The 15874-nt window shown below is 39.7% G+C and overlaps 1 protein-coding gene across 6 annotated transcripts in view; it reads left to right on the top strand.

Annotated features, from left to right (window-relative positions):
* Positions 1-15874, top strand: part of dgki (diacylglycerol kinase, iota) — a 75407-nt gene that overhangs the window by 42207 nt on the left and 17326 nt on the right. For 3 of the 6 annotated variants that reach the window (XM_074624881.1, XM_074624878.1, XM_074624883.1), the window contains exons 3-15: positions 2471-2566; positions 5484-5558; positions 6281-6337; positions 6458-6526; positions 6618-6686; positions 7712-7828; positions 8338-8412; positions 9189-9284; positions 10295-10377; positions 10734-10794; positions 11658-11771; positions 14637-14762; positions 15571-15649. In XM_074624881.1, coding sequence (XP_074480982.1) covers positions 2471-2566; positions 5484-5558; positions 6281-6337; positions 6458-6526; positions 6618-6686; positions 7712-7828; positions 8338-8412; positions 9189-9284; positions 10295-10377; positions 10734-10794; positions 11658-11771; positions 14637-14762; positions 15571-15649 — 1117 coding nt within the window. The remainder of the gene's footprint in view (positions 1-2470; positions 2567-5483; positions 5559-6280; positions 6338-6457; positions 6527-6617; positions 6687-7711; positions 7829-8337; positions 8413-9188; positions 9285-10294; positions 10378-10733; positions 10795-11657; positions 11772-14636; positions 14763-15570; positions 15650-15874) is intronic. The other 3 variants (XM_074624882.1, XM_074624879.1, XM_074624880.1) reach the window with 2 other exon arrangements.

Raw genomic sequence — 15874 nt, 5'->3', positions numbered from 1 at the left:
CATCAACCCAAAAATTGCTGCAACAACTTATGAGACATAATAGAGCATGGGGATGACTATCATATACTTCTATCATAATGTTCTTAGCCCTTATTTACTTTTACAATCTTCAAGTCCCCAGTTTTCAGATAATGTACACCACTTCTAGGTGACATCTACTGTTGACCTGCTATCTCCCCCTAAAGACCCCCTGTACCCCCCTAAAAATTACAAAAATGGGTCTATTGTGGGTCTCAGAGGGTAAAACCAGTTCTGTAAACAACTTTTCAACTATTTTTTCTAGCAAAATAATGCAAAATATTTGTATATTGCACCACAGTTTTTCATGAAATCCACTGCACATTCAGTCATTCTGGTCTGCAGTCACAAAAACAATCTAAGATCCTCTTAGAACTGATTTTATTGATAGTCTGACCAGAAATAACCGCTGCCAACTGTACCTTGTTAGCAATGAGCTCAACGGAAGAAAGGCAAAGCTTCTAATTTTATCTGATTCAACAAGAAAAGAATGATTGCGACAGAGGGAGGTTTAACTCAGAAAGAGAAGGAAACAAACAAAGGATCAAAAACAGCCTCAGAAACACTTCATTTAAAAGAATCAGCTAAAAATACATCCTGTGTAATCCAGTTCAAGAACAAGGATGTCAGTGTGTGAGATTTAAAGTCTCACTTTTGGATTAGACTGTAAAGTTACACACTGAGTGACTCATCCATCAATAATGAATATTAAATAAAACGTGCTGTTTTATTAATTGGAAGGTGTTAGTAGACAAACCCACATCTGAGGTTCCCCTCTGGCTCAGTCTGCAGGGACACTTCCACCACGTCATCGCTGGCCTTTAGCTCTCTGCACGACACACTTATATATAATCACTCTACTTAATCACTCATTAATATACACTTAGGAGTTGGTTTACTACGGTGTTATGGCCCCTTCAGGTGCTAATGAGTCAGATAGTGTTTGTCCGTACTCACTGTTTGCCAAGGTTTTAGCAAAATGACAGAAAAGAGGCATAACTGCGAACTGATTTTTGTATTTTTTCCATTCTTACAGTATGTAGGATCACAAGATATAGGAGCAGGAAATGCAAATGTATTGTGGTGGCAGTTTCTGTTAAAACAAGACACAAACCAACGTAACAACTTGTCTTTCAGTGAATTTAATAAAAAGGCATACATTAATAACTAAAACATCTGCAGATGGACTGCAGATGGACTCACGAGCACAGCCACCTGTTGTGGACTGTGGCAAGTGAGCCCCGAATACAAAGAGTAGTCAGTATTTATACATTTAAAGCATGACATGAAGATAAGTGCAAAGAAGAAAGGAAGAGAAGGATAGAAAGTGTATCAATGCGTCAGCACACAGCAGACAACAGAGCATCACAAGACATAACAAGTATTTCAGCAATCTGTTGTTTGCAGTTACAGAGATCTAAAATGTCAGGTCATTGTCCTATGGTGACAAAGTTGAACATGTGAGGCCCTGAGATTATCTAAAGGTACAGTGTTAAACTGCAGATATGAAAATTGCCATTACAGTATACAAATGGCCAATGAAAGTGATTTGTTGTACTGCGGCAGAGGCGATTATGACTGTGGTTTACCGTCAGAGAGAAGTGAGAGAGAGATTAGAAAAGATCAGACAGCTTCTTTTCTTATCTGAGTCCAGCTCTGTTTGGTCACTAATCATCAACATTTCAGTAATCACTATATGAGAAATACATCTGCAAAAATGCAACCAATTAGGAGAAATGTGAACTGCACTTTAAACAGTAAAACATTTTTGTTTAACACACATAAAAAACAAGGCAAAATGATTATTTTTCAGGAGTTTTCTCACCTTTTTATCCCTTCGTTACCCCCCATTAATTATTTTATTTTAGCTTTGGAGACTTTAACAAGTAATTCCATGAGACTGTGGAGCCTCCGAACTGAATACTAAAACCAATATTTTATTCTGCTATCTTGCATTCATTAAAAGCAGCATAAAACAGATGTAAAACTGATGTGACAGACCAACCAAAGAACTAATACTAATGCAGTAGCCTGATGCAGACCATTATGATTGATTGATCTGTTACCTACAGTATCTTTACTGCTGTTTCTGAAAGCTGCACGATGAAGCTACTGTAGTGACACATACTGTACATACATGCAGTCACACACGCGTACATGTTTACATGCGTATAGGTGTGTGTTTGCACTTGAATCAGCAGCTCCTGTAGTGTTTTGATTAGCACCTTACATTAACATGCACTGCGAAATTACCCGCCTCCTCAGCAGCGTCAATTATGTGCTTGACACACTTGTTGACCGCTTTCACTGCCGAGTGTTTATGTGCATATGGTTGCAGTTTAATGTGAGTGAGAGATGCAGAGGGATAATGGGAGTTATTATATCATTATTTCCTTTCTCTCTTTCTCTCTCTCTCTGTCTCTCTTTCTTTTCTCTGTCGGTGTCTCTGCAGGAGAACGCAGCCAACGGAGATCACCTGTGGATGGAGACGAGTTGTTCAGGAGAGCTCTGTTATCTCGGAGAGGACACCTGCCTACTAAAGACCGCAGTGAGTAGTTACACACTTACCTCTCCTGTGTGTGTGTGCGAGAGAGATTGCTGAATCATATGGTTTCCTTGTGGTCCAGTACTACGTGTTCTGAGGCCTGGTACTGGTCTGTGGGAGGTTGGGAGCAGGCGTCAACCTCCGGGTCTGAAAAGTGAAGCCAATGCTGAAGTACCTTAAACTTGCATTCTTTCTAACAGCCAGCAGGCTTATTATACAGTCTATGGTTGGGAATGGGAACCTATGCTTTAACCTCATCCTAAAATCCTATAGCTGGTCTGTGTTGATCAGTTTAGCATCCAATTTTGTGTTCCATATTCTACAGCTATCAATCTATATGCCAGTAACTCATTTATGGTTGGATATATTTTGGATTAGATGCTTTTTTCACATATCAATATCTCAATATTTTGATAATGTGCATAAATTTCGGTCTATTCCATCCCCCCTTCATGATTCACAAAGTCCAATGATGGTCCCTCACAGTTCATAAAGAGAGCAGGTGGCCCCAGCGCTCTGGAAATGGAGCGTATTGTATGTTTCCAGTCTTAAATGCAGTCTCGTAGTTTAGCGTTAGTTTAAACAGGATGCCAGACTCTCATTCAGATGATCCATGTCTTCAAAGCAGCAGAAGAAATCACCCGGAAAGCAGAGAATGTGAACGTTCAATTAAGTATTCACAGCGATGTAGAAAGTGTTTAAATTACAGTTATCACGGACCCTCTCTGAATCCTCACACCTCTTACAAGGAACAACAGCACCTGGAATTGGAGGACTTAGAAATAACCTTTCATACTAATAACATAATGACATATCTGGACATTTTCACTGATGGTATGTAATTACAGTACCGTGGTGAGACTGCTGCCAGCAAGACGGAGTTGCAGCCAAAATAACTTCCCTATAATCTCTCTGTCATACGTTTAATTAGATAAATATTCCGCCAGAGCTTTCAGCTTCTTAAAAGGACAACGTGACCGCGGTGGAGATTGTTTTGACAAGTCATTCCTACCTGCGCTCAGCTGGATATGATTTAGTCTTCATCATCGCTTGTCAGTCTGAAGGATGCTGCAGAGGCTTTAAACTCAGCACTGAAAGTCATGTGAGATTCATGCTGGAGAAATGTGAGTCAGTAGACTATTCTGCGGTAATACTAGCTTTTCTACTCAGTGAAGAAGTGCTTTCAAGTGTTTTGAAAATTTGAACTCTCTAGCAAATGAAGAATTCCGGTAAAGCTTGTTAATCAACCTGTTGTGTTAATGTATTTTAAAAAAAAGCTACATTATCTCTCTCTTGGAATTAATGCAAAAATTGTAGATGTCAAAACGATGATTGTGAGAGAAACTAACTAGATAAAAATGTAAAAGAAGCCAACCTCCCTTAAGTTAGGCCTTTAACTTAATATATTTGGCTTTTGGACTATTGACCGGAGAAAACAAGACATTTGATCATGTCAATGATGATCAATTTGACCTTTTGGGCCTCAAACAGTGAAATCTAAATGAAACCATCTGAAAAGTTTAGAGGGGAAATATCTCACCTATTTGGTGGAACTGTTAGACATCTGAAACATGACAGGAAGCTTCAACTAGACACTGATTTATTTGTAAGGAGTCACTGGCCAGACAGGTTGGGAACCACAGCTTTAGTCTTTATCAATGTATCTTGTTTTAATATAAACTCATCTAATTGTTTTCATGTGAAAATCTTCATTTGAAAAGTATCTAGAGTTGTCAAATAAATGTAGTGGAGTAAAAAGTGCAGTAGTCCTTTCTGGAATAGAGAGGAGTAGAGGTATAAAGAGCTAAAAATGGAAATAAATTAAATAAGTAAGTAAATAAAGTAAAGTACAAGTACCTCAAAATTGTAAATTGAGTAAATGTTCTCCCACAGTCTGCTTCTTCCTGTAAGCGGTAAACTATCACTAGTGTATTGAATGTCTCTGCTACCCGTGCTCACCCTCTGAGACTGTAACTGTAACACTAGAGCCAAACAAGCAAACCACTGGCCCTTAGGTAATTATGTAATGTGGGATACTTACTTTCCTTTCCTTCAAAAAAGTGGCCTTTTAAAGACTTCTTGAATTACTTGAATTGCTTAACTCTCTGCTAACAAACTCTTTTAAAACCATGATTGTAGGATTATGTAAACCCTCAATACAAAAAGAAGATGATAAAGATTTTTATCAGCCAACGTGTGGTCGACAAGTTCCTCCACCGACGTTGTTGTCCAAGACCAATCATTCCCCTACATGCTGTCAGTCAGAGCATCTTGCTTCATTAAAGTGATGTGTTTCTTGTTAAAAGAGGGTTTTTGTGGTGGGACTTTTGCACTGTGAGGACATTCAGAGCTGCTAAACAATGAGATATGAGAGTGAAAGGCTGTGAGAGAGGAGCTCTGTGCCATTAAGTGTTGCTCAGTGTGACAGTTCATAGTGAACCCATTGACACCGCACTATTATCAGCTGTCATATTACACTATTTACCTATTACTATAGGAGTAGTTTATGTGTTGTAAGAGGAAGGGCAGCAGGGCAATATCATTTATTGAAGCACCTTGACAATGAAAAATAATAGGCATTAGAGATGCCAGTCACACTGTGTGATAAATGGCTGGGGTTAGCCATCTTACACCTGCATAGTTATTGTTTATTCACTGTTAACAAACCAAGAAATGATAATTAATAATGTTTACTAATTATTAGTAATGCTATAATTTGTTATTTTAACAGTTTATTGTTGCACAACATTTTATATACTGTATATATATATATAAGTATCTGTATCATGATTACAAAATGATTTGTAAACCTTTAAGAAATTATTTTTAAAACATCTATAAACATTACTATAAGGTGTTGTGTGTTTGTTGTTGTGTATCTCACGGCTCTCTGTGCTGTGTGTCTGTTTGCTCCTTTAAGAAGTCGGCTCCCAGGAGGAAATGTGCTGCCTGTAAGATCGTTGTTCACTCCGGCTGCATAGAGCAACTAGAAAAGGTATCTCTCACACACACACACACACACACACACACACACACACACACATACAGAGTTAATCTTACATTTTAATGCAGACTTTACCCACTGTCATTAAAGATAATTCAATTTCTAAAACATGTTCACGAGGGAGTTCTCTGCAGCATTGTTCCTGTTGAACCACATTTAGGATTAAAATGACTTGATGACAGCTTACGGAGGACAGATGCATGCTGGGAACGGTACCCATATATATATATATATATATATATATACTGTATATACTTATGCATATATATATATATATATATGTATGCGCAAACTACCGACCTACTAACATACATGTAGCAATATACTGAATAGAAAAATGTGCGCTGTCTCCGAAAATATCTGAAAGTTGTGTCTAGTTTGACACTATTTGAGATAATAATTGAGATGTTTTCAGTGTTGATTTTATTCCTTTTATTAAATGTAGACATTGTGAAAATGTCACAGTCGTCCTGCCCACGTCCTGACCTACAGTATTGATTTAATTTCACCACAGTGACTAAAACAGCAAGATGTGTGTCTGTAAAAATAAACAATATACTGTAGTTCAAGGTTTGTATTAGTATAGATGATGTAGCTGTTGAATATTTATGTTGTTATATGCCATCCTGGTAATAATATTATTTGGAATAGAGCTGACATAATTTAGTATTTTGTGCTGGTATTCATTGTTTGTTTATTTCGTCTCTGTCTAGATTAACTTCCGATGCAAGCCGACCTTCAGAGAGGGAGGATCCCGCTGCCTCCGAGATGTAAGTGTGTGTCTGTGTAAATATGTGCCTTTATACAAGTGAGAGAATCATTGTTACGTGTCCTGTTTACTGTGTGTGAAGAGAAAACGTTAACATGATTATCATTTCTTCCTCTGACAGCAAAACATACTGAGACATCACTGGGTTCACAGACGGAGACAGGAGGGGAAATGTAGACAGTGTGGAAAGGTAAACACAAACAGGCACACACATTATGTTGTTCACAGTTATTATTGTTCATACAGACTGACTTCAGTGTATTTCTGTTTCGTTTCTGCAGAGTTTTCAACAGAAGTTCTTCCACAGTAAAGAAATAATCGCCATCAGTTGTTCCTGGTGTAAACAGGCGGTGAGTCATTCATCCTCTGTAATAATTCATCACTGTAGATTAATGAAAAGATGCACTCATAATGGTATCTGGTGAAATGAATACATTGTGAAGAACACTTTACTAGAAATATATGACTTCAAGTATGAACAATATGAGTAACCGTCTAAGTCTCATGTAATAAAGAAATACTGTTTAGTTACATTAATTAATAACCTTAAATCTTAAATATACATACATATACTACATGTATAGGAAGTTTCTGTGCTTCAGTCCACATGTATGTTATCAGGAATCTCCGGATGATGTTTGTTTTTCAAATTAAAAGCCCCCAACTCTCACTGTATGTTACCAGAAAACTAGGGATGGACCTAATATTTCAAAATAAAAGTGTATTCTACCCACTTGTCATTTTGTCAAACGAGCCTTTAAGAGTTTCGGACAGCCGTCTCTCAAGGCCCAGACACACCAAGCCGACATCAAAGAATTAGCGACGTTGAAGGCCGACTGTTCGCCACGTTGCACTCGAACACACCACAAAGACTACAACCGACGACCAGTTAGCACGTACGTTCTGCGCCTGCGTGAGAAGAAATGACTCTCCACACCAGCAGGCAGTGTTAGTCTGTATTCATCATTCAAAAAGGGAAACAGGAAGACCGAGGACGGCGGATATACAAGCCGTTGTTATGATATGTACATGAAACAAAGCGGCGTTTGCTGACCGTTTTCACTCCCCTCTCACCACTTAGCTTCATTCCAGATGGCCATGTCATTGTGAAAATATCCGTGTATTAGAATGATCAGATGCGTCGCCGCTGATTCAACATGATAAATCAGCTGAAAAACCTCCGACAAAGGCAGACTAGAACTGACCGTGCAGGACACACCGCAAAAACTAGGCCGACAGATGCTCACCGACGGCCCCAAACTGTCCGACGGCCAACCGTTGGCTTGGTGTGCCAGGGCCTTAAGATGTGAACTTCGTCTTTGGTGAAATTATTGATTAATGTGATAAATAATAACAAGGCGCATTTTTGTTGCAGTTCCACAACAAGGTGACGTGTTTCATGCTGCACCAGATCGAGGAGCCGTGTTCACTGGGGGCCCACGCTGGAGTCATAATACCACCCTCCTGGATCATCAAAGTCAGGAAACCACAGGTGCACACACACACATATAAACACACACACACTCACACACATACACACACTCCCATTACAGACGTCCATCACCAGTCAGTCCACTGGTTGATAAAGTTCACTAGCTGTCATTTTGTGACGGTAATGAGAAACGACTCTGTTGGATCTAAATTTAAAACTCTAAATGAAGACGTGTGTCAAAACTGTGTGTGTGGGTGTGTGTGTGTGTGTTTGAGTGTGTGTGATTTTGGCTATGATGTGATATGAGCTGACACATGTCTGATCTGTTTGAGGGAACTCTGGGTTTGTGTCTCTGTCATCACACACACACACACACACACACACACACACACACACACACACACACACACACACACACACCACACACATATATCCCTCAGTCACATCACATGCTTCATTGCACTTTTAATTACCATCACAAGGGACACGGTGACAGTGAACTAACCGTTGAACTCTGTGTGTGTGCGTGTGTGTGTGTGTGTGTGTGTGTGTGTGTGTGTTTACCCTAGAGCTCACTTAAGAACTCTGCCAGGAGAAAAAAGCGGACATCTTTCAAACGAAGGACAAGCAAGAAGGGACTGGATGTAAGTAACACTATGAAGGAGACTGAATGTTAGTGTACGACGTGCTTTTTAAGTGTATACAGAAGGTTCAGATTTAGATCAGATTAATACGTTTTACTGACCTACTCAACTTGTCTTCACTGACCCATCATGTGCTCACATTTGTTTATGTCTGAGTGATTTATTTATTTAACTCCCAACACCAAATCTAAGCAATGAATTTTGACCATATGAGGTTTGTCAGCCACCTACTTTGACAACACAGATCAATGAACCTGGATTAGTGTTTGTGTAAATGTATTACCAGGGGTACAACTAATTTTAATCATCATTAATCTGTTTTATTTGACAGACAGATAATGGCTAGATAAGAGGTAAACGTTTACTACACAATACATAAACTAATCGGACCCCAAAATTGATGCTTGGTGACCAACATATAACATTAGCAGATGCATATCAGCTACATTGGCATCTTCATCCTGTATAAACATGGAGACCAGATTTATACATGTAAGCCTTATGGTCGAGGAGCTATTCCTGATTCATTTTGGGTATGTCATTTTAGGCGTTTTTTCCAAAGGATAGTGCTCCTAAAGCTTAACAGGTTAAGAAACTGGAAGGTGAATGTTTGGGCAATTTTGTTTGATAAATGACAATTCGTTGATTATCAAAATTGTCGGGGATACATTTTCTGTTCATTAACTAATCGATTAATCATATCAGCATTATGTATCACATACTTTATTTATTTTTCCACCTTTTGCACATCTTTCTTTGTCTCTTTCTTCCCTCAGGAGTCTAAATGGCGTCCGTTCATGTTGAAGCCGCTCCCTTCACCTCTCATGAAGCCCATCTTGGTTTTTGTCAATCCCAAGAGTGGAGGCAACCAGGTCAGCACACTTTGAAATGTTTTATTTTTATCTGTTTGAGATACCTTCAAACTTTGAACCGGAACAGTATCAGTGAATAAGTTCCTGTAACATAATTTATTTCTTATCAAAATAATTGACTATTAATCCATTTATTGTTGCAGCTCTACCAACCAGCACTACTTTCTGTATGTCTATAAATAGTTTAATTCGTTTAACAACCTAACAGCCTTTAATGAAGACTACCATACAAGACATATCAACATGCATGATGACATTATCAGATTCTAATATGTCTTTTATTAATTTACACCTCCACTGACTGTACGGGTCTCAACAGAGTGTCAGTGGCTGATTTGTTTAATTAATGTAATGATATAAATGCCAGTTTGAGCCAGTCACTACGTGAGTTATTACAATCTGCGACGACAGAACGTTTAATTGGGAAGATGTCAGTTAAAACCGGATTAGTTTTATCACCTTTGTTAATGTCATTATCATCATTATAATATCATGCTGGAGATTTTTGGTCACAATTATAGAAGCTGCTCTAACAAAAACAATGCAGCTCTAATACGGTTTAAGATTGTACAGTTGTTAAAGAGGACCTATTATGCTTTTGTGCCTTTTCCCCATTTCATTTAGTGTGTTATATAGTTTTTTTGTACATGTAAAAGGTCTGCAAAGTTACAAAGTCCACGCCAAAGGGAGTTACTCTCCCCCACAGAAACACTGCTCCTGAACTGCCTGAAAAGCCACGCTTGAAGACCCGCCTTTTCTTCTGTAACGTGGTGATGTCACCAAGTAACACATTTGCATAATACCTGCCTAGCGGCTAGTTTGGCACACCTTCAAACAAAGCTAGTTAGGGTGAAGCTGGAGCGGAGTTTTTTGAACATTAAAGCATGTAAACATGTTCTAGAAGAAACCCAAAATACAAGTATGCACCTGAAAATAGGCATAATAAATCCTCTTTAATGTCCTTGTCGAGTAGTTGTAGGAAAACCCTGACTGTAAATGTCTCTCTGTAGGGTGCCAAGGTGTTACAGATGTTCATGTGGATCTTGAACCCTCGACAAGTCTTTGACCTGTCACAGGGGGGGCTGCGAGAGGCGTAAGTACCCTTCAGTTGGGCTTTTATTAAAATCCACCCTCCTTAACACACTGGGTCAACGTGACATTGGTTTGAAATAGACTGACTAACTTTTGTACTCTGCTTTATTTAACTAGAGAAATTGTGTTTTTCTTATAGCCACATTTCTACTTAGATCTTCATTTCACATCATACTGTTATTATTACAATCCACTGCTGTATGTTCTCCCTTAATTTTCTGTCATTATCCTCTTTTATTCTAATAATCTGCTCATGGGTCGAGCAATTTTCATTAAACTTTACCACTTACACCCACTCAACACCAATCAGCCTCTTTTACTCTACAACCTCTCTCTGCTTTATGTGTGATTTGTCAGGTTGGAGTTGTATCGGAAAGTGCCAAATCTGAGGATCCTTGCCTGCGGAGGGGACGGCACGGTAAGACTCCATTCTATTATAATCCAGAGACAGATGCGAATATTTTTAAGTAATGGCAACACGGGCCCCTAAATTTGGTCGCCAAAGTACATTGTTGGTGTAAACTTATATAAAAACAATACAGAAAAGGCAATTTAATGCCACTTAACACAGCCTTCCTTAACTGTGTCATTAACAGAATGAATATCTGTAATTATTTATTTATTTAAATGTGTTCTCTCACAATCTCTCAGTGCACACACTACGAAAGATACAGACTTTATTATCTTTTTCGCACAAAAAAACACAATTCAAAAAATTAGAAATTAAATAAATGATTGTATTTTTATGTATCTATTTGGATTTTAAGCTGTATTAGGAAGATAAACAGGTCATATTTCTCTCTCTATTATCTGTTTTATATTGCTGTGAAAACATCTCCTTCAAACAACTGGATTTATTCAAGTTTCTCACCAAAAACTACATTTTAAAACATTACATTTGAACACATTATGATAACGTTATAATTTACCTTTAGCCAATACAAATTTTTACTGAATAGAGCCTGAACGCATCATAATGCCCTCATTTCAAATTCACAAATCAGCTGTTCCTCATCCATTGCAGCGCTTTCAAAGTGAGCGTCGCATTCAGTACACAGTTTATAGATTTTAAAACACGGACACCGTAATCTCACACTCAGTCTCATTCTCAAAAGCGACCTGATACTGTGTGGCCACAGGGGATCACCTACAGCGGATATTTGGTGGCCACAGAGTAACTTTTTTGTGGCCACGGGGCCATCGCTCAATGTCGAACCCTGATAATGTATTTCTATGTATTCTATTGTTAATCTTATACTTTCTGTGCATGTCTCTGTGTAGGTGGGGTGGATCCTGTCCACTCTAGATGAGCTGCAGATGAACCCCCAGCCTCCGGTCGCTGTTCTTCCTCTGGGAACAGGAAATGACCTCGCCAGGACGCTCAACTGGGGTGGGGTGAGTTCCCAGCCTTGACTTCTGAGCGGCAGGACGTAGCGGCTTCTCCTCCCTGACTGTAGTTATTTATTCATATGTTTACATGTTTATCCACATCATGAATAGAATAAGTCATTGCAGTCATTGCAGCTGGGACATTATATTAAGATACAGATAATAAAAATAACATAACAACGCCAGCACTTCCAACATACTTAAATAGAGGTATAGGCATCTTAAAAAACAAGGTTATGACCTAGACACATATAAAATAATGAAAATATCTAATAAGTAAATTTAAATAAATGTCTAATTAGTGTAAAATATGAACAAATATTGATATGTAGTAAAAAAGAAATCCAATATTTCCCTCTCAGACACCACTGGGAGTGACAGAAAAACTCACCCACATTCCAGGAAGTCTACGACAGACGACTTCCTGCGTCACTCTTCCTCTAAACCCGACATGTAGCCATTGTCTGACCTCTCTGAGGCACAACACGTCAAGTAAAGATGACACAGTTCCTTTAAATTGATCCTATCCTGTCTCTGTTCTGCATTAGTGCTGCATATAACAGTTACTCTTCCTTTATGCATTAAAACCACATTAGTGTAAGGCAAAATCACAGCTAAAAAAAGCTAGGAAATCGAAGCTGACTAACCCAGAAAAGGCGGCATAAACTTATACAAGTCAAATTTGATGACCCATCCTTCTGTACGAGGACACTTTGGGCTCTTACAGCTTATTACTAAAATAAAGTAGTAATACTAATAATAAAGTGCTGAAGCATATATTGCATAACTGTACTGCAACACAGAAGAAGAGACCTTTACGAGCACCCACATGCTTTCATTTGACTTCTCTGTACACCAGTTATATATGGGATTGTAGCGATGACAATACATCAAATATCTCTCTGCATGAGTCAAAACCTGAAATGAGTTTTCAGTTATTTTTTTATGATTATATCAAATGTTTCCACATTCATTTAGTAATCAAAATCTATTTAAATATACATTATTTGCATCACCTGTATTTCAAGGACAAGGACGTGTGAATGACTTTGAGAGATTCCTGAGTACAAAGCAGATCAAGTCCTGATACAGAGAGAGAGAGATGAACATTCATATCTACCATGGGTGTAATTAGTGTGTCCTTTTGTCCTCTACTTCACTGGGTGTTTCTCACTGCAGGGTTTTTTATTATCCACTTTGTCTCTATTGTTCATTTCCTTTCCTCTTTCTTTTTCCTTTTCCTTCAAATCCCTTCCTCTCCTTAGCTTTGCTTCCTTCTCCTTCCCACTCCTCTCCTGCCCTTTTCTTTCCTTTCAATTTGTTTCCTTTCCTCTCATGTCCTGCCCTGTCCTCTCCTTTCCTTTGCTTCCTTCTCCTTCCCTTTCCTCTCCTCTCCTCTCCTCTCCTCTCCTCTCCTCTCCTCTCCTCTCCTCTCCTCTCCTCTCCTCTCCTCTCCTCTCCTCTCCTCTCCTCTCCTCTCCTTCCCTCTCCTCTCCTTCCCTTCCCTTTCCTTTCAATACCTTTCCTCTCCTCTCCTCTCCTCTCCTCTCCTCTCCTCTCCTCTCCTCTCCTCTCCTCTCCTCTCCTCTCCTCTCCTCTCCTCTCCTTCCCTTCCCTTTCCTTTCAATACCTTTCCTCTCCTTTCCTTTGCTTCCTTCTCCTTCTCTTTCTCCTTCTCCTTCTCCTTCTCCTTCTCCTTCTCCTTCTCCTTCTCCTTCTCCTTCTCCTTCTCCTTCTCCTTCTCCTTCTCCTTCCCTCTCCTTCCCTTCCCTTTCCTTTCCTTTCCTCTTCTGCCCTTTCCTCTCCTTTCCTTTGCCTCCTTCTCCTCCTCTTTCCTTTCCTCTCCTGCCCTTTCCTGTCCTTTCCTTTGCTTCCTTCTCCTTCCCTTACCTGTCCCTCCCTCTCCTTCACTTCCCTTTCCTTTCCTTTCCTTTCCTTTCCTTTCAATCCCTCTCCTTCCCATTCCTTTCCTCTCATTTCCTTTACTTCCTTTCCTCTTGCTGACATTTTTCTTTCCTTCCTCCTCCTCTCTTTCCTTCTCATTGTCTCTTCTCTGACACTCTGTCATGTTACTCACCGCTGCTCCTGCCCCACCTCTCTCTGTGTGAGTGTGAATGACCCTGTGACTTGCTGTGTGTGTGTGTGTGTGTGTGTGTGTGTGTGTGTGTGTGTGTGTGTGTGTGTGTGTGTGTGTGTGTGTGTGTGTGTGTGTGTATGTGTGTGTCTCAGAGGAGGCCCTGCTGACGAGCGCTACTATCATCAGATTGTTGTGTTCTTGTGTGTGTGTCAGTCTGCAGTCCTTGGTACACTGATTCCCTGACCCTGTCCAGAGGGAGACAGAAAATAAAAAGCAGACGACACAGACACAGAGGATGGAGAGAATAATGAAAGAGAGACAAAGTGTACTGTCCATTAGAGAGAGCTGGCCCGAATGAGTACTGTGACGGAGGGTAGGGAGACGTGGATTGATGGCAGGATGAAAGGGAAGAGTGAGGTGTGTGTGTTATCTGTAAAATCCACTCTTTTATGCATGAGGTCTGGTGTGTGTCTGTGCTCTTAAGGTGATCATGGTGTCAGTGAAGCAGCCTCAATGACCACTTACTCAGAGCCAATCATTACATGCTCTCTCTGTCTATCCCACTCTTTCTCATGTGGACATGTGTGTGTGTGTTGAGCTCTTGTTAGCAAATAGATGATAAGGAGGAGAGAGAGCTGCTGGTTGGACAGATAGAAAGAAGGATAGAGGCCATAATCCATCTGCAGCTCTCTGCTTTCTCTCTTCTGTTTTCCAGTCATACGTTCCCTACTTTCTTCTTCTTCTTCTTTCTCTCTTACTCTATTTGTGATGTATATTTGTTTGTGTATCCGCAGGGCTACACAGACGAGCCGGTGTCCAAGGTTCTGTGTCATGTGGAGGACGGGTCGGTGGTGCAGCTGGACAGGTGGAACCTTCTAGTAGAGAAAGGTGCTGCGCAGCCGGAGGAGGGAACACAGAAGGTCAGAAGTCAACTAGGCGGTGTCTATGTACTTGGATTAATCACATTGTGGGGATAGAGGAAAAAGATGATAGTGCCTACAAGATTAACCTTTTATTCATTAGAATAAGTTAAAGCCCTTATATGCAGAACTTGTGTTACAGCATCTTACAAGAGATAACGGGTCATTGCATTACTGTCTATCACAGTGTATATCCTGCAGCTCATCTAACCAGCACATTGTTTCTTTTTGCACAATTCTTCCCTGCATTATTTACAACTGTTACACTGGATTAAAGTGTAGCTGCATCACAGTAAAAGTCTCACTGTGATTCGCCTATGCAAACCTTTTAATACGGAACAAGAGCAGCAGGAAGTGGTCTCTGAATTAGCAGTAACTTTGCAGTTTGCACAACAGATGCAGTCACGAATGACCTTTCATTAACCATGTTACTGTTTTTGTCAATGGAGTCTGGTGTCTTTGATAAGAGCATACATAACATCTTCAGTTCCCCGTCTGAAATGGCTGTCTGACGGCGAGGTAGTGAAAATATTCTAAATATAGCGTACACTTAAACTAATTTTTTTAGGGGTCTAAAATCTGTTTAGCTGCTGCTCCCGTCCACAGCAGTACATTGCTTTGCTCCTGTTTGCTTATTCAAACTCTATTTACTGTAGGTAATACACTGACTATGTTCAAGTACCTCATACAACCCCACTTCAAAACACCCAAACTCTCCCTTTTAAATAGAGTGGGAATATGAGCTGTCTATGTGAATATATTCTGTAATATTTATGCAAACACACTCACTTTAACATTTTGTCCTCAGCTGCCTCTGAATGTGTTCAACAACTACTTCAGCCTGGGCTTCGACGCTCATGTCACCCTGGAGTTCCACGAGTCCAGAGGTCGGTGAAATCTACTTTAACGTCCGTTTTCATCCTGTATGAACTCTATTTATATTCCATTAAGTCCTTCTCTTTCCCGTGAACGCATCGCACTCCACCGAAAGACGAGCAGAATGAAATCAAATATTAAAAAGGACACATTCATGCATGCACCAATGAGTCAGATTTAAACAGTGTTACTCTACGCCTCTGTGTTGTTTCGCAACGTATTTAATGTATTCTTCT

The sequence above is a fragment of the Sebastes fasciatus genome, chromosome 23, assembly GCF_043250625.1.
Source record: "Sebastes fasciatus isolate fSebFas1 chromosome 23, fSebFas1.pri, whole genome shotgun sequence".
In the NCBI taxonomy this organism is placed as follows: Eukaryota; Metazoa; Chordata; class Actinopteri; order Perciformes; family Sebastidae; genus Sebastes; species Sebastes fasciatus.
This window is presented reverse-complemented; position numbering and strand designations above follow the sequence as displayed.